Source organism: Macaca nemestrina, chromosome 12, assembly GCF_043159975.1.
Source record: "Macaca nemestrina isolate mMacNem1 chromosome 12, mMacNem.hap1, whole genome shotgun sequence".
Classification (NCBI taxonomy): Eukaryota; Metazoa; Chordata; class Mammalia; order Primates; family Cercopithecidae; genus Macaca; species Macaca nemestrina.
Window position 1 is genome coordinate 10,927,469 of NC_092136.1, and position 26,950 is coordinate 10,954,418.

Here is a 26,950-nt window from a genome sequence, read left to right on the forward strand (position 1 = left end):
TGGCTCAAGGTGTCATGCAGGCTGTAATACAGTTTAACCAGAGTGCCATTTTTGTTGTTGTTGTTCAAATGATTTTAAGTACTGGAATGCACAATTTTCGAAAAATATGCAAACAGAAGTTTAAAAACTTAAAAAAAAAAGAGGGGGAGGGGAAACTCCTCTTTTTAAAACCGTCAGATCTCAGGAGACTTATTCATTATCATGAGAACAACCTGGGAAAAGCTTGCCCCCATGATTCAATTACCTCCCACCAGGTCCCTCCCACAACACGTGGGAATTCAAGATGAGATTTGGGTGGGGACACAGCCAAACCATATCAAATGCCCACCCCTAGAAGAAAATTGCTGCCATTTTCTGAACATACCTCATATGAAGAAGCATGTTTATGATCTGCAGCTGCACATCTGGAGTCCCTCCCATGCTTACATACATACCTCCCCGCCCCACATCTAATTCCTTAAAGTTCCCTGGCTTCCATCACCTTCTGGAGAAGGGGTTCTTTTTTTTTTTTTTGAGACGGAGTCTCGCTGTGTCGCCCAGGCTGGAGTGCAGTGGCCGGATCTCAGCTCACTGCAAGCTCTGCCTCCCGGGTTTTTACGCCATTCTCCTGCCTCAGCCTCCCGAGTAGCCGGGACTACAGGCGCCCGCCACCTCGCCCGGCTAGTTTTTTGTATTTTTTAGTAGAGACGGGGTTTCACCGTGTTAGCCAGGATGGTCTCGAACTCCTGACCTCATGATCCGCCCGTCTCGGCCTCCCAAAGTGCTGGGATTACAGGCTTGAGCCACCGCGCCCGGCCAAGAAGGGGTTCTTTAGAAAAAGAGCTCACTCCTTCATTCCTGACCAGCAATAAAACCTGCTTGCCTTTTTCTTCCAATTGGATATTCTTTCTTGGCCATCAATACAAAGTAAGGAAAGAACTTGGTTTCCCAGTGACAGAAGGAAATAAAGGATGACCAAAATAGATTGAGGGGTATACTGTATATATGATTGGGAAGAAGCAGTGTAGAGATGCAAGCTCTCCTGTGCTCCTAAAAATCTATACACAGAATACATTTTACTAAAAAAAATCCTATAAAACATATTTGTGGAAATTGAGGTTTATCTTCTTTTAAAACATAAGTTCAACTTTTATTTTAGATTCAGAGAGTACCTGTGCAGGTTTATATATTGTGTGAAGCTGAGGTTTGGGGTGTGAATGATCCCATCACTCAGGTAGTGAACATAATACCCAACGGTTTTTCAACCCTTTCTCCCATTCCCTCTTTATTTTCTCCCTCCAGTCTAGTAGTCCCCAGAGTCTATAGACATCTTTCTGTTCATGACCACCCAATGTTTAGCTCCTACTTATAAGTAAGAATACATGGTATTTGGTTTTCTGTTCTTCTGTTAATTCACTAAGGATAATGGCCTCCAGCTGTATCTATGTTGCTGCAAAGGACATGGTTTCATTCTTTTTCATGGCTGTATAGTATTCCATGGTGTATATGCACCACATTTTCTTCATCCAATCCACCGTTGACAGGCATCTAGGTTGATTCCATGTCTTTGCTATTGTGAATAGTGCTGCAATGAACATACAAGTCCAACTGTCTTTTTGGTAGAATGATTTTCTTTTGGATATATACCCAGTAGAGGGATTGCTGGATTGAATGGTAGTTCTAAGTCTGAGAAATCTCCAAACTGCGTTTCACAGTGGCTGAACTAACATACATTCCCACCAACAGTGCATAAGCATTTCCTTTCCTCTGAAGACAAACCAGCATCTGTTGTTTTTTGACCTTTTAATCATAACCATCCTGACTGGTATGAGATGATATGCTCTTGTGGTTTTGAGTTGCATTTCTCTGACGATTAGTGATGATGAGCATTTTCTCATGTGTTTATTGGCTGCTTGTATGTCTCCTTTTGAGATGTGTCTGTCATGTCTTTTGTCCACTTTTTGATGGTTTTTTTTTCTTAAGTTCCTTATAGATTCTGGATATTAGACCTTTGTGGGATGCATACTTTGTGAATATACTGTTTTTCTCTCATTCTGTGTGGTGTCTGTTTATTCTGTTGATAGTTTATTTTGCTGCCCAGAAGCTCTTTAACTAGGTCCCACTTGCCAATTTTTGTTTTTGCTGCATTTGCTTCTGAGGACTCAGTCACAAATTCTTTTCCAAGATCAGGGTCCAGAATGGTGTTTCCTAGGTTTTCTTCTAGGATTCTTACAGTTCAAGGTCTTACTTTAAATCTTTAATCCATCTTGTGTTAACTTTTGTATATGGTTAATGGTAGAGGTCCAGCTTTAAAATATCTTAGACTGGGTAACTTATAAACAACAAATTTATCGCTGACAGTTCTGGAGGCTGGAAAATTCAAGAACAAAGCACTGGCAGATTTTGTGTCTGGTGGAGGCCTGCTTCCCATTTCATAAACGCCTGTTTTCTTGCTGTAATCTCACATGATGGTAGGGATGAGGGAGCTCTCTGGAGTCTCTTTTATTTTACTTATACTTTTTTTTTTTTTTTTTTTTGAGACAGAGTCTGGCTCTGTCATGCAGGCTGGAGTACAGCAGCATGATGTTGGTTCACTGCAACCTCTGCCTCCTAGGTTCGAGCAATTCTCCTGCCTTAGCCTCTTGAATAGCTGGGATTACAGGCATGTGCCACCATATGCAGTTAATTTTTGTGTTTTTAGTAGAAACGGGGTTTTGCCATGTTGGCCAGGCTGGTCTCGAACTCCTGACTTCAGGTGATCTGCCTGCCTTGGCCTCTCAAAGTGCTGGGATTACAGGCATGAGCCACCACGCCCAGCCTGGAGTCTCTTTTATAAGGGCACTAATCCCATTCATGAGGGCTCCACCTTCATGACCTAATCACTTCCCAAAGGCCCCACCTCCAAATACCATCTCCTTGGGTGCTAGGATTTCAACATATAAATTTTAGCTAGGGGGGACACAAACATTCAGACCATGGCACATATATTACTGTATAATGTATACTATGCTATATATATTTTTATATGGTACATATTATATACAGTTGTATGTAATTCTTAAATTATTTCTCATTTAATTTTGCTCTTTCCTTGGTGGTGGTCCTTCTTTTCTCTTGTCTGTACTTTTCAATTTGCAAGGTTCTTTGATTCCTCTCAAGCCTCCAGCTCCAATGCCCATCTTTATCTGGAAGCTCTAGTGTGGTTAAGAGCCACAAACTCTGCAGACAGAATCCCATGGGTTCTAATCCCATGACTTACTCACTGTGTGATCTTGGCCAATTACTTAGCCTTTCTGTGCCTCAGTTTCCTGTGTTATAAAATGAGGATATTCACAGCATCTACTTGTCTCAGAGACTGTGGCTATCCACCAAAATCCATTCTCCCTGTTTTTTATAGCAATAGAATAAAACTATTCTGTTATTTTGTGACTATTCTGTTTTATGTGGCGGGTCTCATGGATGTCCCACTGGAGAACATGTTCAGCCTCCCTTCCAGGTAGTGAGACCGAGAGCGAGTGCCTGCAGATAAAATGTGACTGTCGCGGGTGTGTGTCAGACCCAGGCCTGGGGCATATGAGATCAGGTGGGTCTTGTTCACAGCCACTGTTAGCCTTCTCAGTGGCTGAGACCAAGATAGGGTGGCAGCTGAGCTTCGGCCAAGGAGACAATGATGATGCCCGGGGGGTGGTGGAACAATGGCTAGGACAGACCCTGAATGTCTCTGGGGAGCAGAGCTGCCCCACTAACCTGGACCATTGTCTCTAGAACTGCTAGATGAGAATGCAACAAATGAATAATAAATAATAAATGACCGCATCCTTTAAGCCATTGTATTTTGGAATATCTTTGTTAGTCTACAAAACCTGCCTCTGTGAGTGCAGTTCAGGCCCTGAAGGCAGATGGAGCCAAATCCCAGGCTCGTGGTGGAGGAAGGTGCAGAGTCCGAGGAACCTTTGCACCCTTGTGCCTTCCCTCAGGCCCAAAGCTCCTACAGACTCAGGCCCGTGAGCCCAGAAGTGAACCAGGCCTGATGTGGGGGTGTCAGGTGGACAGTTTAATGAGGGGAGGAGAGCTGGGCCCTGGGTGTGGGCTGACCTTCCTGTTTTCTGTCAGGGTTTCCCTGGAACCCTCCTCAGGAGTGGACACAGTAGAGCCGGACACTTCCACTGATCCGGAGCTCCCGCAGCTGCTCCAGGGCCTGCTGGTTCACGCTGGTGGCCCCCAGTCCCTGCCCATTGAGCGCCAGCTTCAGCCCTCCCTCCTGGCACAGGAGCAGCACCTGGGAAAGGAGGAATGAGGAGGCTGCAGCTTCCAGCCAGACTTTCCCTTGTCTGCCTGATGCTCTCCCCGGTGAGACCCTCTCCTCTCAGAGGACACAAAGATTGGACCCGGAGGCAGCCAGTACAGTGCTGGAAAAGAGCAGGACGGGAGCCTGGCTTGTCACCAGTCCATTGTGGCCTTTGACAAGGATCTTCCCAGCCTTGGGCCTCAGTTTCACCACCTGTAACTGGGGCTGCTTCCTGTAGAGGAGTGGTTCTGCGTGTCGGCATCATTAGGGGAGCTTTTTACTAAAGCTGATGTTGGGTCCCCACCTGCACCAATTGAGTTTCTGGCCATGGGATCCCTGGCATCAGAGTGGAGCATTGAGGACCGCTGAACAGACATTCGCTGTGCTCTGCTGGCTCGGGCCTCCCACCCCATAACATCTGCCCTGTACACCCGCCCCAGAGTCTCCCAGGTCATTATGGGACTTCAGCTCTGTGCTCCTGCCTGAAGGGATGTAACCACTTGGCTCTGACCCACCTCAAAGAATCTCTGGGGGTAAAAGAGGAAGGGGGCTGAGATCAGCTTCTTCTGCCCCCAGGGGGATATCCAGGCCAGAGTTCTGTCTGTGAAGGAAGCCCTGAGTGTCACAGGAGCACGGGAAGCCTGGTCCCTCAGGCTCAGAGTGAAACTGCAGAAAGCAGGAGGAGGGAGAAGGGATCAGCGCCCGCCCGTTGCCCGCAGGCTGCTGCTCAGCCCCCAGGGGAAGGGTGGAGGTGGGGGAGTGGATGGAAGATTGAGCTCTTCAGCCTCCAGAAACAAGCACTGAGGGCCTATGACAGCCTCATGGCTGGATGCTCAGAACAGTGGAAAGAACACGAGTTCTAGATGAACTTGAGATTGACTTCAGGGTTGCCATCTACTGACTACAGGAGGATGGGGGTGGGAGGGAAATGTGTGAAAATTGCCTAGCCCGAGCCTCAGTTTCTCCTTCTCAAAATGGGGGTGATTATGATGATGATAGCCGCAGCTAACATTTATTGAATGCTTAGTGCCAGGTATTGTCTTAAAAATTGTCTTAAGTGTTTTCCAAATAGCATAGTGGTTAGAGTCAGGCAGCCCAGGTTCAACCCTGGCTCTGCTACTTTCTAGTCCTGTGACCTTGGGCAAGACCCTTAATCTCTCTGCCTCAGCTTCCTCATCTGTAATGTGGCGATAACTGCACTGTACCTGCCTGTGGCATTGTCATAAGAATTAAACGAATTAATACATAAAAAATGCTTATGGAGAACAGCACCTGGTATGTAATAAGCATTCAGATGATACCTACTATTTAAAAATATTACTATATAGTACAATCTCTACCTCACAGAGCCACAAAAAGCAACAAAGGAGATAATGTATGTGAAAACTAGTGATTCCTAGCACACAGTAGGTGTTTTACAGAAGCTAGTTTGCCTTTCCTTAATCCTCACAAATTCTGTGCTGTGAGTTTGTCAGCCCGTTTAAGTGATGAGAACAAGAAGAAGTTAAATGACTTCTGTTATGAGTAATAGTTGTACAGCCTCAGGTTAGGATGTGAACTAGGATTCATGACCCCAGATTTGGGGGTGGGGGGATCCGGTACCTGCCTCTCAAATAGGGCAACCAGATTATTATTATTTTTCTTTATTTTAGTTTTTTGAGATGGAGTCTTGCTCTGTCACCCAGGCTGGAGTGCAGCGGCACGATCTCGGCTCACTGCAACCTCCCCCTCTCGGGTTCAAGTGATTCTCCTGCCTCAGCCTCCCGAGTAGCGGGGATTACAGGTGTGTGCACCACCATGCCCAGCTAATTTTTGTATTTTTAATAGAGACGGGGTTTCACTATGTTGGCCAGGATGGTCTTGATCTCTTGACCTCGTGATCTACCCACCTCAGCTTCCCAAAGTGCTGGGATTACAGGTGTGAGCCACTGCGTCTGGCCGAGATTATTTTTATCTCTTGGGAACTTCCAAAGTCTCCTTCTTTGAAGCACTATGCCGGAGAAGGCTGCATCCCGACAAGATGCAGAGAGCAGGTAAGGTAGGGGAAAAGGCCGCCCTGGACAGGCCTTTCAGGGACTACTGGTAGATCGTCACAGGAGGAGGTTCCGTAAGTTTCCAGCTTTGGGAAGGAGGTGGCCAGGACTCAATTTTGGAAAGAAGCTTGGAAGGCAGGAACCCTGGAGAGTGGACTGCGTGGAGCCTCCATCCCCACTACGGCTCCCCCTACCCTGTCCTGCCAGACAACGCTTTGTCTTTCCCTGGCCTGCGAACTCCTGGTGAGGAGGCCTCAGTGTCTCCCTACCTCACCTCCATGCAGCTCAGCTCACCAGATCACCGGATAATCATGAATCACTAGATGCCCACTAGATCGCTGAATAATCACAAATCACCAGATGCCCAGTGAAGCTCTGCTGAAGCTCTTTGAGGCTGCAGTCATATACTCTCACTCAGTGAGGAGGAGGAAAGGGATGAGGTGGAGAAAAAGGGATAGATTTTCACTGCAGATGAATCCTGCGCCCTCCATCTCTTACTCCCTCTGCCCCATTCAAGCCATCGGTTGCCTTCACAAAATAGCAGCAGCTGCATTCTTTGCAGCCTCGCTAAGTACCAGGTGCTGTGCTAAATCTTCATGTTGGTGGATCTCAGCTGAACTGGTATATAGGAATGTTTTGTCTGGTCCATAGTATTCTTCAACTTTAATACAATATTCAAAAATTGACGGCCGGGCGCAGTGGCTCAAGCCTGTAATCCCAGCACTTTGGGAGGCCGAGACGGGTGGATCACGAGGTCAGGAGATCGAGACTATCCTGGCTAACACGGTGAAACCCCGTCTCTACTAAAAAATACAAAAAACTAGCCGGGCGAGGTGGCGGGCGCCTGTAGTCCCAGCTACTCGGGAGGCTGAGGCAGGAGAATGGCGTGAACCCGGGAGGCGGAGCTTGCAGTGAGCTGAGATCCGGCCACTGCACTCCAGCCTGGGCGACAGAGCGAGACTCCGTCTCAAAAAAAAAAAAAAAAAAAAAAAAAAATTGAGAGAGTTTGTAGAAAAGACGGCTTCTATTTTCGCTTTAAAAATAGTCAGAAGATCTGGCATGACTGGGTGTATGGAAATACTCCTTCCCCTTCACCACCTTCCCAACTGGATTCCTCACTATTTATGAGACTTGTCTGGCTTCTGAGGACACATGCATTCATGGCCCTTGGGAAAGGGCAGTTACTTGCTGACTATGTCATTAGTAACCTTGTGACTTTGAGCTACGATATGAACCTGGTCTCATGCCTCCAAGTTTTGTGGGAAGAAGTGTTGGTTCCATCACTGAGGACTTTTCATTTTCCCTAGCGGGCTGGAATTATCGTTCGCCTTTTTCTGGTAGGGAAACTCAGACTCAGAGAGGTTTAGTGACTGGTCCACGACTGCACCGTTTATAAGAGACAGAACCAGAAATCCAACTCAGCCGTGCCTGTCTTTGGAGGCTCAGGCCGCTGAGTGCTGAGCTTCATGCCTGCCCAGGAATTCACAGGCATGACTGACAGTGTGCAGGGTAAGGGTTTAGTGAGGTCAGTGGCTTAAATATAAAAACAAAATTGAGTAAGAAGGCCAGGCACGGTGGCTCACACCTGTAATCCACGTCATTTCACTCCAGCCTGGGGGACAAGAGCGAGACTTTGTCTCAAAAAAAAAAAAAAAAAAAATTGAGCAAGGAGAACACAGGGTGCTTCCCTTACTCTGCCCTCCCCTGCCTGTACTGAGATGATTGCAATAGCACCCACATTTCTGGAGCACTTACCACGTGCCAGGTACTATTCTAAGCACCATCCCTAAAGGTGGCATTGTTATCAACCCCACTTTATTTATTTATTTATTTTTTGAGAAGGAGTCTCGCTTTGTCACCCAGGCTGGAGTGCAGTGGTGTGATCTCGGCTCACTGCAACCTCTGCCTCCTGGGTTCAAGCTATTCTCCTGCCTCAGCCTCCCAAGTAGCTGAGATTACAGGCGTGCACCACCACACCTGGCTAATTTTTGTATTTTTAGTAGAGACGGGGTTTCACCATGTTGGTCAGGCTGGTCTCGAACTCCTGGCCTCATGATCTGCCCACCTCGGCCTCCCAAAGTACTGGGATCATAGGCATGAGCCACCACGCCCGGTCTATCATCTCCTTGTTACAGACAGGGAAACAGAGGCACGGAGAGGAAAAGTATCGGTCCTAAGGTTGCACAGGTAGTAGGTGTCCTGAGCACATGCCAACCCAGGCATTCGGGCCCAGAGAAGTCATAAGCTCTAATGCATTTCCTCAAGGCAGCCTGGCCAGTGGCTCTTGTCTAACTGGATTGCAGCCACAGGTCTGGGTTTGAACGCACCATGTAGGAGAAGTTTGGTAGTGTCCACTTAGTCATTGTGTCCCTCCAAGTCCTGGCTTCCAAATACCAGTCCTCTTCTCCGGGGCAGTCTGGCTGTATCTTTTGAACCACACATTGTGTTACCATGGGAAGCTACATGTTTGCTCTGGGCCTCAGCCTGCATCTACAAAGGGCCTTTCCTGGGGCCCCTTTCCTAGGACCTGGGACAAGAGGCTAGGCCTGACTACATGTACCAGCGGGAATGATGCTCCCCGCACTGGGGCTGTTGGTCCCAGTCCCAGCCTGACCTTCCTAAGCTCTGTCAAATTGGGCCACTTCTCCTTTCTGCTCCTCTGTTACCTCATCTGTAAAATGGGGATTAAATGGTGGGGCTAGGAGATTAAAAGAGATGATGTTTTATAGAGCACATGACTGTCACAGAGAGGCTGCTCCCTCCCCTCCACTTACAAGCTGGATACTTACTGCTTGGGCTCTTGCAAAACCAGTGCCCGCACTATGATGACCTGCCCGGGCCAGAGACCCTGGGGAAGAGCATGTGAGCAGGGCACCTCCTGAAGGAACGAGGGAGGTATTGAGAAGTTGACTCCCAGGGGGTGTTGGGGAGAACCACCCACCCCCGGGGGCCAGGGGAGCACGCGGGCAGGCATGTTCTGCCCAGACCTGCAGCCAGGAGGCGCTGCTTATTTGTTTAGCACCTGGCCTCCTGTACTCTGCTCCCGCCAAACACTTTCCCTGGCCCCTCCAGGCTGAGCTTGGCCTCTCTGTGTCCCGACCACCATGTCCTTCTCCCTTCACTGCATCCTGAACTGTAATGACCATCTAGTGGTCTGTCCCCCACCACCTTGTGAGCAACTGGATGGCTGGGACCAGCTTGTTCCTCTATCCTAGAGCCTGGCACTGGGCCTGGCACAGAGAAGTATCAAGTAACGATGTTCAGAATAAGTGGAGAAAAGGGAAAATGAAGCTGGAGCTTCAGCCTGAAGCTGCCCAGCCCTCCCACAGCCCGCAGCTTGCTATAAAGGAAAGGGAAATCCTGGGGCTGAGGGCGCAAACTTCCTGGCCTACCCACAGCTTGCAGTTTTCTGTAAAGGAAGGGGAAATCCTGAGGCTGGGGATTTCCCACCAGGAGGAGCTCATTAGCTGCTTACCCAGACTGCGCCCCCAGCCCTGATGGAGCAGGAGGGAGGTTCACTCACCAGCCTGGGGCTCATCAGCAGGAAAGGCTGTCAGGGAAAGAAAGAGAGGACACAAGGCCATGCGGTGTTTGCTCAGGAAAAGGGAACCTCTTGTTATTCTGACAAATTGGGAATCTTTGGGGTTTGTCTCTCTCACAGTAGCAGGTGAGTTATTGGAGCCCCAGGGGGATCCTCTGGACTTCAGAGGTTCACCAACTCTGGAATAATAGAGAAGAATGGGGTGGAGGATCTGTCATCCACTCCCTGTGTGGCCTTGAGCAGTACATGGGCCTCATCTCCCCTTCTGTCCTGCTAGGCCAACCCCAGCCACCTCGCGGGGGTGGTTTGAGAAATGAGCGTTTCAACTAAGGCCTCTCCTGCTAGGAATATAGGGTCTTGCCCCCTCTGCATGCAGCGCACCCCCATTCATCTTCCCAAGCTGGGCCTGGAGAGGGGCTGGGAGAGGCAAATCCAGGCCCTCCAGAGACTGAAGCAGAGCCAGCTGTGTCCATGGCAACCATAGCAGTGAGGGAAGGGGCAGCTGGGTCTTGTGTAATGGGAGCAGCTGTACAGAAGGGCGGATCAGCTGGTGTGGCTGCTCAGACCTTGCTCACAAGAGACTCACGTGTCCAGCTGGGTACTCTCTGCTGCCCTCCACGAATGGCTGTTCAGAAAGAGAGAAAAGAATCAGCAGCATTTAGGACCACTGCAGTCCCCTACCTACGCCTGGGAGATGGGCAGAGCCCTGGCTTTGGCCTTTAGAGCTCCTCATGTTCCCATTCAGCTGGTCAGTGGTGGCTTCTTGCTGGCATTTTGAACATCCCAATTTCTAGGCCCCACCTTGTACTTACCAAATCAGAATCTCTGGTGACAAGCCCCAGAAATCTGGGCTTTCATAAGCCCATCAGGTGGGAATGATAAAGCCAGCTGCCGCCTGTTTCAGCCCCAGTGTGCCAAATCATTCCTGGCCATTGCTTCTCAGTGTTAACCAGACCCACACTGGGTACAGGCTCCTGCCTGTGGCTCCTGGGCCCTCTTTCTGCCATCACCTTCTCTTCCCCCTCAGCCCGCTCACACCTGAAACCTCAGTGGACTCCCTCCCCCTTGGCTATTACTGGTGCACAGGGCCTCCTCCCTCTCTCAGTCTAGGGTGGAGGAAGGGGTCCCAGGCCTGTCCAGGAGTCAGGGGAAATTAGACACTGCCACTGCCCAGGCCTTGGTCCCAAGGAAACTTACATTGATGTTCAGGAATCCAACAGCCTCTACCAGAATGTCACCAAATATGCCCAGTGTGTCCACATGAGACAGTGGGAGCCGGTAGCGGAAGTGGAGAAAGTGCTGTCCATTCACACTCACCTGGAGAGACAGACAGAGGCTGGCTCATCGGCAGCTAATGTTCATTGAGTTCATAACAACGTCCCAGGCATTGCCAAGCACTTTTCCCTCAATTTTCCTCACTTAACTTCATATCAACTCTATGAGGTAGGTACATTTTACAGAGCCTTGGGTGGCTTAAGTAATCTTCCAAAGGTTGCAGAGGTGGTCTGGAGATAAAGGCACCTTCAACGCTCCCTCTACCCCGATAGAGGCCCCTCATTGCGCTTTCTCAGCAGCCCAAAGAATCATCTTCACTCCATTTACGTGAGGAAACTGAGGCCCAAGAGGCTCCTCTCCCACCAGCTGCCCTGTCTCCTGGAGAAATCTGAAGATCCCATCATGTTTCTGGCAGGAGCTCACATTAGAGGTCAAAACCTTGAGGTCAAGTTCTCTCTCCCTCTTCCCTGCCACTATGGCTGTAAGATGGGGATAATGAAGGTACCTACCTAATGGGGTTATTGTGAGGATTCAATGAGCAGATACCTTTAAAGGGCTTAGAACAGTTCCTGGTATACAGCAGGTGCTCTCTAAGTGCTTGCCATGACTATGACAGCAGTGCCCTCTTTGGAGCCAGGCACTGTAGAGCTTTCTTGCTGCCATGTAGGCCCAGGGCAGCCTGGAACTGGGCATGGCAGCTTCTTGGTCCTCTTGGTACTTGACCACTACCAATGACACTCAACACCGCATCGTGGGGAGTCTGGGAAGGGAAGGAAGGGTGCAAGGACACAAATTCTAGACCACCCAATGCCCATCCCTTCCTTCACCTTCACTTCCTCATTCCCAAAGAGAAAGAGGATGAGGAAGCTGGAGCCTTTCTGCAGGGCCAGGTGGGGCCACCGGGCCTCCCTTTGCCAGCGTCCACCATGCAGAGTGTTGCAGATGACATGGGACTTGGTGGTATGGAAACGAGGGTTGAAGTGGAAGGCGATATCTGGCCGGGGACACAGGCTGCAGCCACACTGGAAGTCCACCTGAAACCTACTGGGAGGTGAGCCCCTCGAAGTGCAGTTCTGATCAGAGACCCACAGAGATCCCGGAGGCAGCGAGGAGCCCTCCAGCTCGATGCCTCTAGGACTGAGCTCCAGCACCCCCTGGGTCACCTCCCCCACCTTACCTGTGTGCATCTAGAGGGACCACTCCTTGCAGCATGACCATCTTGCCTGCATGCAGGCCTCCAAAAATTGTCGTGACATAAGGAACCACCTGAACAAGAAGAGAAACCCATCCATGCAGGGTTGGAGAAAGGGCTTAGGAACCTCTATGTCAGGGGAGTGGGAGGAAAGGAGCAGAATAAAACTCAACTTTTCCTCCCCAAACAGAAAATTCCTTAGAGGTAAAAATCAGTGTTCACTGAAATATTTTCTTCCACCTAATCCCCTTTCCTGGACCTTCATACAGCAAAGCCACATTACACCAGAGAAGTCAAATTCAGCTCCCTTGCCAAATTCAGCACCAGCCAGCTGCCTTTCTCCAGCTCCTAGGGCACAACAGGCTGCAGTGACCCCAGGGACGCTTGCCATCCACTAGATGCCACCCTGGTCCCCAGAAGCCTGGTACTGGGACTTTCTGAGGACTGTTTAGTGGCTGGAGACTAGGAACTGGGAAGCAAGAAGAATGGACAAGTTAGGAACTGACAGCTAACTCTGAAATGGACCCCTGGAGAGACGCTTAACAATGGCCTTCCCAGGCTCACCTTTCCCCAAGTAGAAGTTTCCTGGGCTGGGCTCTGTGGTTTATGCCTGTAATCTCAGCACTCTAGGAGGCTGAGGCAGGCAGATCAACTTGAGATCAGGAGTTCGAGACCAGCCTGGCCAACATGGTGAAACCATCTCTACTAAAAATGCAAAAATTAGCTGGGAGTGGTGGCATGCACCTGTAATCCCAGCTACTCAGGAGGCTGAGGCAGGAGAATTTCTTGAGCCTGGGAGGCAGAGGTTGCAGCGAGCTGAGATCATGCATGCCACTGTACTCCAGGCTGGGCAAAAAAGCAAGACTCAGTCTCAAAAAAAAAAAAAAAAAAAAAAAAGAAGAAGAAGAAGAAGTTACCCGGCCTTCCTAAAATACATTACACACTTTTACAACTTCCTGCCTTTTCTGGGCTGTTCCTCCTGTCTCTTTTCACCCTGACTCTTTTTCTAAGCATCATCCACTTGGGTTCCTGGATTATTCCTTTCTTCCCCGGAGCTCCCAGGGCATTTTGCTCATGTGGCTGGCTTGGCCCTTGGCTTAGAGGGTCTGGTTGGCTGTTTTCCCTAGGAGTTTATAAGCCCTTCAAAACTGAAGCCTTATCTTTCCCTCCTGTAGGCTCAGTGCCTCGCCTGGCGCCGTGAGGGCTCTGCATAGATGTGTTCGGAATGAGTGTGAGCAGGACGGCAGGTACACACCAGTGGTATCACAAGATAGGCCTTCCTGTGTTTCTCTCTAACTCCCAGCAACCTTTAGGAACCCAAACCACCTAGAAAAACCTGAAACCCACCAGGATGGCCCTCCAGGTGGGAGCTCGCAGCCTCTAAAGCGAGGAGCTGCCGTAACCTGGGCAGCTGCTTCTGCCCATTCCTTAGGCACCTGAGAAGCATGGGAGGGAGGCTTGGGATGCCAGCCTGGCAAGCTCAGCTGGTTCAGCAGTTGATCACTTCCCATTCCCAGGCTTCCTCCAGGCTTGTAATTAACTGAGAGGACGCAGCTCTCATGGGAGGGGAGGGCCAAGTAAGGGAAAGTGATAATTAATGCTCATTAGTAGAGAGTGTCTGCTGGGAATTCAGCCTCCTGTAAATCATTGCCTGGCTTCAGAAAACCTCTTGGGCACTGACTGAGCAAGAGAAGGAAGAGAGAAACCCCCCGCAACCCCCATCCCTGAGTGGAAATTCCCACCCGACCGTTCCTTCCAAGTTGGGGATGAGACTCTCCTTACTAAGTAATCAGCATCCCCCCAACAATCCTACCCACACCCTCATCCTCCTAGCATCCTTTACAGTAGGGGCAGAGCACTGCGGCTCCAGGCTTCACCACTTTCAAAATGCAGCAACCCTGGAAGCCTAGCAGTCATTTACACCCAAGTGGGAATTAGCAGTCAGCCACTTCGCTTAGCTCAGGAGGGCCTTCCAGAACCCAGGGCAGGTGCTTGGGAGAAGCAGAGCCAAAGACTGAGGTCCTCTCCACCCCACCACCCAGGAGTCTGGGCCCAGTTGGAAGGGAAGAGCCCAGAGACCGAGGAGGTTCCACATTAGAGTGACAACTCACCGGGTGGAAGACTGGCGGTTGCAGAATGAAGCTGTCGGGAATTGGGTCCAGTTTTTCTCCAGGTGACATGAGGGTGGGGCAACTCCAGCTGTAGATCCTTGTTCCAGGAGCCCTGCCCCCACTGGGCTGACTCACCTGTCCCAGGTCCTAAATGCCTGGAGCAGCTCTCCCAGCTGTTAGTCTCACCTGCGCCCTGCAGGGTCTTAATGCTGTCCGGAGCAGCCCTGGGAGGGCAGCGGGTGACCTCCAGGCTCCCCACCAGCCCCACTCGCAGCGGTATAAGGTAGAGCTCTGACGGGGGGTGTGGTGGGGGGCTGTCGGCAGAACTCCGTGTCCGGGGGAGGAAGACTGGCATTAACCAACTAACCACCCACTCCGGGTCTGCAGCATGTGGCCAGAGGGAAGCCAGACGCTGGCTTCTGTGGGGTCAGTGAGGGTTTGTGGTTTCCAGCTCGAGACCTCATTGGGTCAGAGGAAGGGGAGGTGGTATGTGTGTTTAGGTTCCAGAAACAGCCCCACCCCCAGCTCCCTGGACAGCCTTGGGTGACTTCCCATTTCTTCCTCCCTTCACCACAAAGGGTTTTATCTCTTCCCCTCAATTTCTTTCTTTCTTTCTTTCTTTTTTTTTTTTTTTTTTTGAGATGGAGTCTTGCTCTGTTGCCAGGCTGCAGTGCAGTGGCGCAATCTCGGCTCACTGCAACCTCTGCCTCCTGGGTTCAAGCGATTCTCCTGCCTCAGCCTCCCTGTGACTGCAAGTGTGCGCCACCACGCCCAGCTAATTTTTGTATTTTCAGGAAAGACTGAGTTTCACCATGCTGGCCAGGATGGTCTCCATCTCCTGACCTTGTGATCTGCCTGACTCGGCCTCCCAAAGTGCTGGGATTATAGGTGTGAGCCACCACGCCCGGCCCTCTTCCCCCCATTTTCTTGTCCCTTCCTCCAATCTTCTTCCTTTTCCAAGTTTTACAGCCTTCTGAGGCTCCATGTCAGCGTCAGCCTGAAATGCTGGGGCCCAGCTGGGCTCACAAGAAAGTAGAATGAGGGAAGGGGAAAAAAACAGAACCCCTTAAGCTCGGAAAGGGCAGCACAAGAAGCACAGAACTGCACAAGAAGGAGACTTGAGACTTGAATTCTTCTTCAGCCTCTCGTCTAATGTGCTGTGTGCCCTTGGAAAAGTCACTTCCCGTCTCTGGGCCATCCTTTGTTCATCCGTACATGGAGAAAGCGACCATAGCAGCATGTCCCACAGGGAGGCCTGTGTCTGGGGGTGGGCCCAAATATCTGCATTTTACTAGAGTCCTTCCAGTTCTGGTTCAAATCCCAAAAAGGCTTTCCCTTTAAAAAGAAGCACAACCTCTCAACTTTATCCTGAGTGAGGAGGTCCGGGATCTGACCCATAGCGTCAGACTTGGCAGCAGGGAATTCCTGCACTGGGCCCAGGCTGGGCAAAGGCTCAAGCACGTGGGGTGCTGAGGCGGAGGACGGAGGGAGAGTGCATGAAGGGTCCTGGGATAAGGTGTCTTAGCCAGTGCTACCTAAGCTGTGGCCACTAGCATCAGCCTCACCTGGAAACTTGTTAAAAATGCAAGTTTTGGGTCCCCACCCCAGACCGATTGAGGAGCACTTTCTGGAAGCTGGGCCCAGGAATCTGCATTTTACCAGGCCCTCCAGGTGATTCTGATGCACTTTAAAGTTTGAGAAGCGTTGACTCAGGATGGAACTGGAAGGGCTTTGGGTGCGGAGCTGAGTTTGTTCAGATGTTGTTGAGTAGGTGGAGCTGGGTTACTTAAGGGGCTTATTCGGGGAAATTCAGTCAGATGTGCTCAGGAAGGGTGCTCTGCATACACAGTGAGAGGAAGCTGGGGCTGGAGGGGCCAGTTTGTGGAAGAAAAGAGTCAAATTCCGAAATAGTTGAAGAGATTTATTCTGAGGCAAATATGAGAGACCAATGGCCTGTGACACAGCCCCAGGAGATCCTGAGAATGTGTGCTGAGGGTTATTGGGCTACATCTTGGTTTTATACATTTTAGGGAGACATGAGACATCAATCAATACATGTAATATGTACATTGGTTTGGTCCAGAAAGGTGGGACAACTCGAAGAGGTGGGCTTCCAGGTCATAGGCGGATTCAAAGACTTCCTGATTGGTTATTGGTTGAAAGAGTTAAGTAAGTACCTACAGACCTGGACTCAATAGAAGAGAGTGTCTGGGTTAAGTTAAGGGGTATGGAGGTTTTATCATGCAGATGAAGCCTCCAGGAAGTAGGCTTTAGAGCTCTTATCAGACCTAAAATGGTGCCTGGATCAGGGAAAAGACTTGGAAAGGGATGGGGATTCTCTGCAGAGTAGATTTTCCCCACAAGAGCAAGGTTTGCAGGGCCATTTCAAAATATGTCAAATAAATATATTAATATTTTGGGGTAAAATACTTTAATTTCTTTCAGGGCCCACTGTCACGTGATGCTATACTAGAGCCAGGTTAGAACTTGGTGTCTTATTGCTGCAATGAGTCTGTTTGGTCAGTCTTCAGATCTTTGTTTTAATATTAATGCTGGTCGGTTGTGCCTGAATTCCAAAGGGAGGAGACGGCATAATAAGGCATATCCAACCCCCACTTCCCATCACAGTCTGAACTGTTTTTCAGGTTAACTTTGGAATGCCTTTGGCTGAGAGGAGGGGTCCATTCGGTTGGTTGTGGGGCCTAGAAATTTACTTTTGGTTTACAAGTTGAATGGGTCTGGACATGGGACACTGCACTGGAATCAGATCTGGGTCCTAGTCCCAGCCCCTGGAACCAGTGCAGATCTTGCAGCTTGAGGCCAATGGTGCAGGGTCCCCATCCAGCCTCACTTCCTTCCTGGGTGAATGAGGAAGGAGGATACGTTCGTTTGCTTGGGCTGCTGTGGATGAAAAAAGTCAAACTCTGTAAAATATTTAAAGAGGTTTATTCAGAGCCAAATATGAGTGACCAAGGCCCAAGGCACAGTCCCAAGAGGTCCTGAGAATATGTGCCTGAGGTGATTGGGCTGCAGCCAGGTTTTATGGATTGGTTCAGTTTCCAAAGGTGGCACAATTCAAAGAGGCAGTCGGGATGGGGGTTACAGGTCATAGGGGGACTCCAAGACTTTGTGATTGGCTATTGGTGGAAAGAGTTAAGTTACTATCTAAAGGTCTGGAATCAATAGAAAGGAGTGTCTGGGTCAAGATAAGAGGTTGTGGAGACCAGGGTTCTCATTATGTAGATGAAGCCTCATGGATGGCCACCCTTAGAGACAATAGATGGCAAATGTTTTCTATTCAGACCCCAAAAAGGTGCTAGACTCAATTAATTTCTTCAGGCTTGGGAGGGCCTGGAAGGGGGAAAGGTCTAGTTATGTTAGCAGAGATTTTTTACAAATGCAATTTCCCCCCACAAGAATGGCTCTGCAGGCCATTTTAAAATATGGCAAAGAAACATATTTGGCGGTAAAATATTTGATTTCTTTCTTATCTGTCATGTGATGTTATGCCAGAGTCAGTATGGAAAGCGAGCCACATTATATAAGGTTAAACAAAACCGCTCTGTTGAGATTTTATGGTTTGTAGGTTGTGACTCCCCAGGCCCCTTAAATAGGAATTTAGCAAGAGAAGAAAAACGTCAGAGTTTAGTCCTCACTGCCATAACAAAACCCACAGCCCAGGTGGCTTGAACAACAGAAACTTATTTTCTTACTGTTCTGGAGGCCAGAAGTCCAAGATCATGTGTCAGAGGACTTGGTTTCTTCTGAGGCCTCTCTGTTTGGCTTGCAGATAGACCTTCCCCAGGTCTCTGCATTTGTCTTAATCTTCTCGTCTTATGAGGACACCAGACATATTGGATTAGGGCCAAACCACATGACCTCCTTTTACCTTAATCACCTCTTAAAATGCCTTGCCTACAGATAACAGTCACGTTCTAAGGGTCTGGGGCTTCAACACAGGGTTTTTGGAAGGACCTAACTCAGCCCCTAAGAGAGGAGTAGCTGTAACTGTCATCTTCCTGAAACCCCAAGGCTATTGCCACAGTCGAAGGTGAGGCTGATGAGGCCTGTCCTGGGGAGGGAGCAGCAGGAAGAGGATGGCGCATTTCCTTTCTCTTTTTACATAACTGCTTTTTGATAGCTGGGAGGGACTTTACTGGGCTGGTCGAGAGCTTGTGCTTGCTCCAGAATAAGAAAGGGCCTCAGTGTCTGTGAGTGTCTGGGGGTGAGGCAGGGCAAATCTCTCTTCCAGAGCCAGAATGAGGGAGAACTTGTGAGAGAAATCCAGGAAAGTGCTGGTGACCTCAGGGGGCCAATGGCCTAGGGTGACTCTGACACTGGCAGGGGAGCATCTATTCCCACCTGTTGACAAAAAGAGTCGAACTCTAAAATATTTGAAGAAATTTATTCTGAGCCAAATATGAGTGACCATGGCCCATGACAGCCCTCAGGAGGTCCTGAGAACATGTGTGCAAGGTGGTTGGGGTGCAGCTTGGTTTTATACATTTTAGAGAGGTATGAGACGCCAATCAAATACATTGAAGAAATACATAGGTTTGGGGCCGGGCATGGAGGCTCACGCCTGTAATCCCAGCAGTTTGGGAGGCTGAGGTGGGTGGATCACTTGAGGTCAGGAGTTTGAGACCAGCCTGGCCAACATGGTGAAACCCCCATCTCTACTAAAAACACAAAAAAATTAGCTGGGCATAGTGGTGCACACCTGTGATCCCAGCTACTCGGAAGGCTGAGGCACAAGAATCACTTGAACCCAGGAGGCAGAAGTTGCAGTAAGCTGAGATCACACCACTGCACTTCAGCCTAGGTGACAGAGCAAGACTCCATCCATCTCAAAAACAACAACAACAACAACAAAAACCATATACATAGGTTGTTTGGTCCAGAAAGGTGGGACAACTCAAAGTAGGAAGGAGGGGGGCAGGGGGCTTCCAGGCTATAGGTGAATTTAAACATTTTCTGGTTGACAATTGGTTGAGTTTGTCTAAAGACCTGGAATTCATAGAAAGAGAAAGTTCTGATTAAGATAAAGATTGTGGAGACCAAAGTTCTTTTGAAGTCTGATGGTGGCTGCCCTTAGAGATAATAGATGACAAATGTTTCCTATTCAGATCTTAGTTAATCTCTTTAGGAGACTGGGAGAGTCTGGAAGAAAAAGACCTAGCTATGTTAATAGAGATTCTTTACAGATGCAAATTTTCCCCCACAAAGAAAAGTTTGCAGGACCATTTCAAAATATGGCAAAGAAACATGTTTTGGGGTAAAATATTTTGATTTTCCTCCTTGTCTTCTAATGTTATGCCAGAGCTAGGTTGGAAAGTAAGTCACAATATATAGGGTTAAATAAAACCCATGTGATGAGAATTTATGATTTATAGGGCATGACTCCCCACACCCCTTAGATAGGAATTTGGGCAAGATTAAAAAAATCAGAGTTTAGTCCTCACACCTTTCTCCCCAAACCTGGTATTCCCTATGCCCAGCTCAGCTCCCTACTCCCTCTATTTTTCCCTTACGGCACCTACCATCACTCATCATTATATATTTGAAGAACTGTTTAATGTTTTCTCCCCATTCGCTCTACTCGCTATGTTTCATGAGGGCAGACTTATTCCTATACCCTCAGTACTGAGCAAACTGCCTGACCCAGAGTGAGTGTTCAAATCTATTTACGGAATGAATGAATGTAACTGTAACTGCCCCATGGATTCTTCCTGCCCATTGCACAGACAAAACCAATTCACTGAGACCACAGCATTGCAATAGAGTTTAATTAAATTGAGGCCAGCCATGCCATGTGGGAAATGGAGTTATTACTCAAATCAATCTCCCTGAAAAGTTGGAGGCCAGGGTTTTGTAAGGATAGTTTGGCAGGCCAGGGAGTCTGCTTCTGGGTCTATGGCTGGTTGGCGGGGTTGGCAGGTCCAGATGGAGCCATTGGTTGATTGTCAGAAATGCAAAAACCTGAAAATACATCTCAAATTGTTAATCTTAGGTTCTACAACCATGATATTATCTGCAGGAGTAATTGGGAGAGTGGCAAATCTTATGACCTCCAGAATAATGGCTGGTAATTGTTTACCGCTACACCTTAGCAGAATTTAGGCTCCTCTCATCCTCCTAACCTGGTGGCCTTTCATTAGCTTTACCAAAGTGGGTTAGTTTTAGGGAAGGGCTATTATCATTTAAACTATAAATTAAATGTTTGAAATGCTTGTTCCCCAGTACCTTAATGAAATAGCACTTGAAGATAAATTTAATTTTCTCAGCAAGGCCATTTTTATACTTTCTGCAGAAAGGGTACACTCACCAGCAGTTTTGCCATGAGAGTACACTGAACAAAGGAGACAGGGTCATTTTAACCTGATGCATTCACCCTACTGCTGTGTCCAGTTTCCATTGGCTGGCATGGGACCTCACATTCTGTATTTGTCTTGATTGGCTAGCAACTTAGAACTTTTTAAAAGAGGCAAAGGCAGAGGAGAACAAAGGAAGGAGGAAGTAACTTGTGGAATGCTGAGAAAGGTAAAAACACCTTTAAATAAGGAAGAGGAACAGGCTATAACCTAATGCTTGCTTGAACCAGTATAAGCCTGCCAGGGCAAATATTTAGGCTAAACTTTGGGAGCCAAGAACATAAAGTACTTTGATTTCTTTATTTCGGCTAGCAGATATTTAAGAATGTTAGCACAGGTCTTTGAATACATTTTGCTTCTAAGAGAAGTTACAATTGATTCCTAATTAGACGGGGAGGAAAGTCTTTGAAGAGGAACCTCTACTTTTCTTTTTACATACATGTCTCCCAAAGTTAGCTTGGCCTAAGCTCAGGAATGATCAAGGGCAGTTTGGAGGTCAAGAGCAAGATGGATGTTGGTTGAATCAGATCTCTTTCACTGTCATAATTTTCTCACTGTCATAAATTTGCAAAGGTGGTTTCATAACCCTTGGTGATTTATGGCTCTTGTCCAGCCACGCCTCTTCAATTTCTCCCTGTAGACCTGGAATTGTGGCCCAAGCACAAACTAGTCCCATACTCTTCTTCCAACTGGCCACAGATTATAATTGGGGGATTATAATTAGTAAATTATATATAAATTTAAAATTATAATATAAAATTATAATTTATTAATTATAATCCCCCAATTATAATTATTATTAATCAGTTACCAATTAACAGCCTAGGAAAAACAATTTGTGGTCAGGGATCTTGAGATACCCCCTCTGTCCCCTTCTTTGTTCCAATAGCCTCTTTCACAATCCCTGCTTCTGAATGGGTGTAACTCTCAGGGCCTAGAGGAGGGACTAATGCTTACATTCACCTACTTTGGTCTATATCTCTGCCTCCCTCTTCTATCTGACAGCCTTCTAGAGAAGGGAACTGCTGTACAATGTTGGTGGGGATGTAAATTAGTACTACCACTGTAGAGAATAGTTTGGCGGTTCCTAAAAACTAAAAATAGAGCCACCATATGATCCAGCAATCTCACTGCTAGGTCTATGCCCAAAAGAAAGGAAGTCAGTATATCAGAGAGATATCTGCATGCCCGTGTTTACTGCAGCACTGTTCACAATAGCCAAGATTCAGAAGCAAAGTAAGTGTCTATCAACAGATGAATGGATAAAGAAAATGTGGTACATATACACAAGGGAGTAATATTCAGCCTCAAGAAAGAATGAGATCCTCTCACTGGCAACAACATGGATGGAACTGGAGGTCATTATGCTAAGGGAAATAAGCTGGGCACAGAGAGACGAACATCCCATGTTCTCATTTATTTGTGGGATGTAAAAATCAAAACAATTCAACTCATGGAGATAGAGAGTAGAAGGACGGTTACCAGATGCTGGGAAGGGTAGTGGGAAGGTGGGAGGGAGGAGGGATTGTTAATGTGTACAAAAAAATAGAATGAATAAGACCTAGTATTGATATCACAATAGGGAGACTATAGTCAATAATTTAATTGTCCATTTAAAAATAACTAAAAGAATATAATTGGATTGTTTGTAACACAAAGGATAAATCCTTGAAGGGATGAATATCCCCCCCAACCAAAAAACAAAACAAAACAAAACAAAACAAAATAGAGACGCCGTGGGTATAATCCAGAGGGTGGCAAGCTATGTGGGTTCTCAGTCTGGATCCTGCATAGCAAGCAGCTTTGAAATCCTTACTAAGCTTAAGGGGGCAGTGGGACATGACTGCTTCTCATTCCAATGTCTCTCTGGGTCTAATAATTTAAAGGAGGCTTGTATTTCTCAAACAAAATACTTCTTTTCTTTCTCACTTTCATATGTATGTGAACATGTCCAAAGTAAAAAGTAGAAATTCAAAACAAAAGTCATACTTAATTAATGTTAAGCTTTTGATTCCATATCCTATTAGTGGCAGGTGAGATGCACGGGTAAGGGCCTGGAGGTGGGGAGCATGGTTTGCTCCTTTGGGCACCCTCCCTCCCACTGCAGTACCCTGGAATAGAAGGATGGCAGGAGCTACTATGTCCACCTCAAAGACACCACCTCTTCCTCCCTCTGCAGTTGGCAGCAGGGAGAAGGGACAGAGGTGACAGATTCTAGTGTGCCGTGGGACAGTCCATGGACTCCCTCCAGCTCTGTGTAGTTCTAGCTCTTGTGCTGGGGGCCTTTGCAAATGTGGTCTCCATAGAGACAGTGTGCAGGCAAGAGCTTTCATTCCAACACTCTCTGCCACTGAGGACTCTCACCCCCCACCGCCAGAGAGGCCCCTGGGTCTCCCTTTGGGCCTGTTAAAAGAAAGATATATTAAATTTAACAGAGTTTAAATGAGCAAAGAACAATTTATGAATCAGGCAACCTGTCGAATCACAGAAGATTCAGAAACACTCCAGTGATACTGCATGGTTGAAGACGATTTATGGACAGAAAAAGGAAAGTGATATACAGAAACAAGTGAGGTACAGCAACAGCTGAATGGGTTACAGCTTGGCTTGTGCCTTATTTGAACATGATTTGAACAGTTGGCTAAAACTTGGTAGTTGGCACAAGAGTAGATTTTAGTCTGTTTACACATCCAGTTAAGTTACATTTCACTCTGTACAGAGAAACCTTTAGGCTGAATTTAAAATACGTAAGGAGGAGGTTTAGGCTAAGCTTAATTTAACAGGCCCTTCCAGAATTAGAAGTCCTTCTGCTTCTCCATCTCAGCTCCTCCACATGTTGTCCCAGGAAGCCCTGAGGTCCTCATCTCAGCACCATGAGAACCAGGAGTTAATGACCAATAGACCTTCACTATAGGACCTTCAAGGCCCATCTGTATTTTGGGAAGAAAGGTGACCTCAGACAGAAGGTTTGTGATGCAAGAAGGAATGATGAGCAAAGGTGGTGGCAAACATATAGGCAAATCTAAATGAATGTCTGCATAATATAACAATGGTAATAATAATGTGAATTGGGGATAAAAAAGGGGCAGACTAAAACAGCACGGGCAGGAAAGATTAGAGTGAAAGTGTTCCTTACATTGTTTCAGAGGATTGTTTAGGATGTTAATTTTAGACTTAAGCATACATTTTAAAATTTCAAGGGCAATAAGTAAAAGAAAACAGTGTAAACTTCCAAATGAGTAGAGAGAAAAATGCAATATACTAAGATTAGATATTTATGAAGAATATTAGAAGAATTCATTGAAATATTTAAAAACCTAACAAATAGATAGAATACATAATTAACTGAAGGAAACAATTTTTGTAAAGATGCCACAATTGCCAAGCTGATTTATTGATTTACTGTAATTCCAGGCAAAATGCCAATAGGGTATTTTGAGCAACTTGACAAACTAGTTTTGCAACTTATAATGAAAGGCAAAAGCTCAGGCATGGTTGAGAGTGGGATCTTGAGATATCTGTACATCAAAATTTATCATAAAGATGCAGCAATTAAAATTACATGATAGAAGCATAAAGACAGATACATTTATCAGTGAAACTGAATAGAGTCAACAGTATCCCTGCTCATTCAAGCATTATGCAGGACAGAGGTGACCTTGTTCATCCATGAGGAAGTGGAAACTATGAACAACTGATGCTGAGATAATTATTCACATGAAGAAAAATGAAGTTGGATCCCTGCCTTCCACATATACAAAAATCAATTCCAAATGGATTAGCGAAAAGGCAAAATTTAAAAACATTTTCAAGAAAATATAGGAGAATATCTGGCCAAGCATGGTGGCTCATGCCTGTAATCCCAGTACTTGGGAGGCCGAGGCAGGCAGATCACAAGGTCAGGAGATCGAGAGTATCCTGGCTAACATGGTGAAACACCATCTCAACTAAAAATACAAAAATACACACACACAAATTAGCTGGGCATGGTGGTGGGTGCCTGTAATCCCAGCTACTTGGGAGGCTGAGGCAGGATAATGGCGTGAACCTGGGAGGCGGAGCTTGCAGTGAGCTGAGATAGCGCCACTGCACTCCAGTCTGGGTGACAGAGCGAGACTCCATCTCAAAAAAAAAAAAAAAAAAAAATATATATATATATATATATACACACACACACACACGTATATATATACTTATATATACGTATATATATACTTATACGTATATATACTTATACGTATATATAAGTATATATATATATGAGAGAACATTTTCTGAATTTCTGAATTTAGGGCAAGAAAGACTTCATGAAAAGATAGGGAGCTGACCACAAAAGAAAATACATGAATTCTATTTGTCAAAAGACGTCATGAAGAAAGTGAAAAGACAAGCCATGAACTGCAAGAAAATGTGTGTAAACAAGTATAATTGACTAAAGATGAGTATCAAGATTATACAAAGAGCTCCTACAAATCAAAAAGAACAGAATGCTAAAGAAAAATGGGCAAAGGACATGAACGGGCACTTTTAAAAAGAGGGAATATGATAAATATATGTTAAGGTCTCAACTTTATTAGTGATCAGGGAAATGCAAATTAAAACTCTGGTGAAATACTATCTTACATTTACCTACCTGGAAAAATCAAGAAGTGTGACAATACTAAGTGTTGGTGAGGATGTAAATTAACAATTCTTACCCATTGCTGGTAGAGGTGAAATTGGGACCACCAGTTGGGGAAACAGTTCTAGTGTTTTATTGTAAAGTTGGATATTTGCGTATACTACTAGGTATTACATCTTGTGGGGTGTCTGCATGAGTACACCAGGATACGAATTGGGTCCTTTTCAATTGTTTCCAACCCCAAATTGGAAAAAAAAAAAAGAACCAACAAACCACCAAGTGGCTTTATCGCTGGATCAATAAATTGTGGTATAGCCACATAGTGGAATATTTTACTGTAGTGAAAATGAATTACAGGACTATACAGCACTGTGTATGTATTACAGAAACAACTTTGAAAGAAGAAAATTGCAGAAGAGAACTTAACAGCATGATACCATTTGTCTTAGTCCATTTGGGCTGCTATAACAAAATACCATAGGCTGGGTGGCTTATAAACACCAATTTATTTCTCACAGTTCTGGAGGCTGGGAAGTCCAAGATCAAGGCACCAGCAGATTCCTGTCTTGTGAGGGACGGGTGTCAGTTATTAGATGATGGCAACTGCTGTGTTCCCACATGGTGGGAGTGGCTAGATAGCTCTGCAGGACCTCCTTTATAAGGGTTCTTATGAATCCCACTCATGACCAAAGGGCCCATCTCCTGATACTATCACTTTGGGGGTTAGGATTCTAGCACATGAATTTATGGAGTCACAAACACCCAGACCATAGCACCATTTTTATAAAGTTACAGAGAAGCAAAACGAAGTGATGTATTAGGGATACAAAGAAACGATTTAAAAAAACTATTTTAAAAAGTGAGGGTGTGACAGACACAAAGGTCAGGATAGAAGTTGGGCGTGCAGAGGGAGAAGGGATAAGGAAGGAAACCACAGGTGGGAGCATCTATACTAGGAATGTTCCATTTCTTAAGTAGGATGGTTTTGTCGTGGATAGTAATTGTATTATGTTTCCTAACGATGTGTGAGGGAGAAGGAACGAGAAAATCAGCGCAGAAGACTCACTGCAGAAGCGGCCTGCCTGAAAAGTCACAGCAACAGGCAAAAATAAAACAACCTGGTAAAAAACTCAGGCTGCACCTGCACACAGACAAGCAGACAGGGTCCAGCATAGAAGCCCTTTGTTCTTTCATAATTAGCGAGCTTCCAGGAAAGTTTCCTCCCCTTTTCAGGCATATACATGGTGGGAACTGGCACAGGGAGGAGGGGTGCTAACCTAAAACAAACTCACAGTTATGCAAACAAAAAAGGCGGTGCTTTGTGCTTGCATAGACACATACCCACAGCTGCATAAGATAAGACAGCTTTACTGATAAGAGAAGTTACTCAAACTACTACAGAGATAAGAGGTTTTCTTGCAAAAGCTTTTGAATTCAGCTGTAACAGGGCAATCCACTTGCATACTCAGCTCACTGTGGAGAGCTTTCTACTTTCGCTTATGAAACTTTCACTCCCACCTCACCCTGTGTCCCGTTCCT

At 46.8% G+C, this 26,950-nt stretch overlaps 1 protein-coding gene across 7 annotated transcripts; it reads right to left on the minus strand.

The window, feature by feature from the left end:
* Positions 1 to 2,564: 2,564 nt before the first annotated feature.
* LOC105469479 (galectin 12) lies at positions 2,565 to 14,876 on the minus strand. 7 transcript variants are annotated; one of them, XM_011720521.3, is made up of 10 exons: positions 14,555 to 14,875; positions 14,420 to 14,450; positions 12,294 to 12,382; positions 11,663 to 11,876; positions 11,039 to 11,158; positions 10,428 to 10,466; positions 9,776 to 9,850; positions 9,090 to 9,178; positions 4,783 to 4,933; positions 2,565 to 4,258 (listed from the first exon to the last, which is right to left on the minus strand). In XM_011720521.3, exons 4-10 carry the CDS (start codon positions 11,807 to 11,809, stop codon positions 4,112 to 4,114), a joined length of 768 nt encoding a protein of 255 aa, XP_011718823.2. In that variant the 5' UTR covers positions 11,810 to 11,876; positions 12,294 to 12,382; positions 14,420 to 14,450; positions 14,555 to 14,875; the 3' UTR covers positions 2,565 to 4,111. The 7 variants fall into 7 exon arrangements, with proteins under 7 accessions (XP_011718823.2, XP_070930536.1, XP_070930535.1 ...); XM_011720515.3 differs by lacking the exon at positions 11,663 to 11,876 and having other exon boundaries at positions 2,567 to 4,258; positions 11,944 to 12,382; positions 14,555 to 14,876; XM_011720512.2 differs by lacking the exon at positions 11,663 to 11,876 and adding an exon at positions 11,944 to 12,157 and having other exon boundaries at positions 2,580 to 4,258; positions 14,420 to 14,555.
* Positions 14,877 to 26,950: the final 12,074 nt, after the last annotated feature.

Excerpts from the sequence above, each read along its gene's own strand:
- LOC105469479 (XM_011720512.2), bottom strand. The coding sequence starts at position 14,488 with ATGTCACCTGGAGAAAAACTGGACCCAATTCCCGACAGCTTCATTCTG. Across the intron at positions 12,158-12,293 it reads GTCCCTCTAGATGCACACAG|GTTTCAGGTGGACTTCCAGT; the intron begins GTAAGGTGGGGG and ends ACCTCCCAGTAG. Across the intron at positions 4,934-9,089 it reads GTTTTGCAAGAGCCCAAGCA|TTTCACTCTGAGCCTGAGGG; the intron begins GTAAGTATCCAG and ends TGCTTTCTGCAG.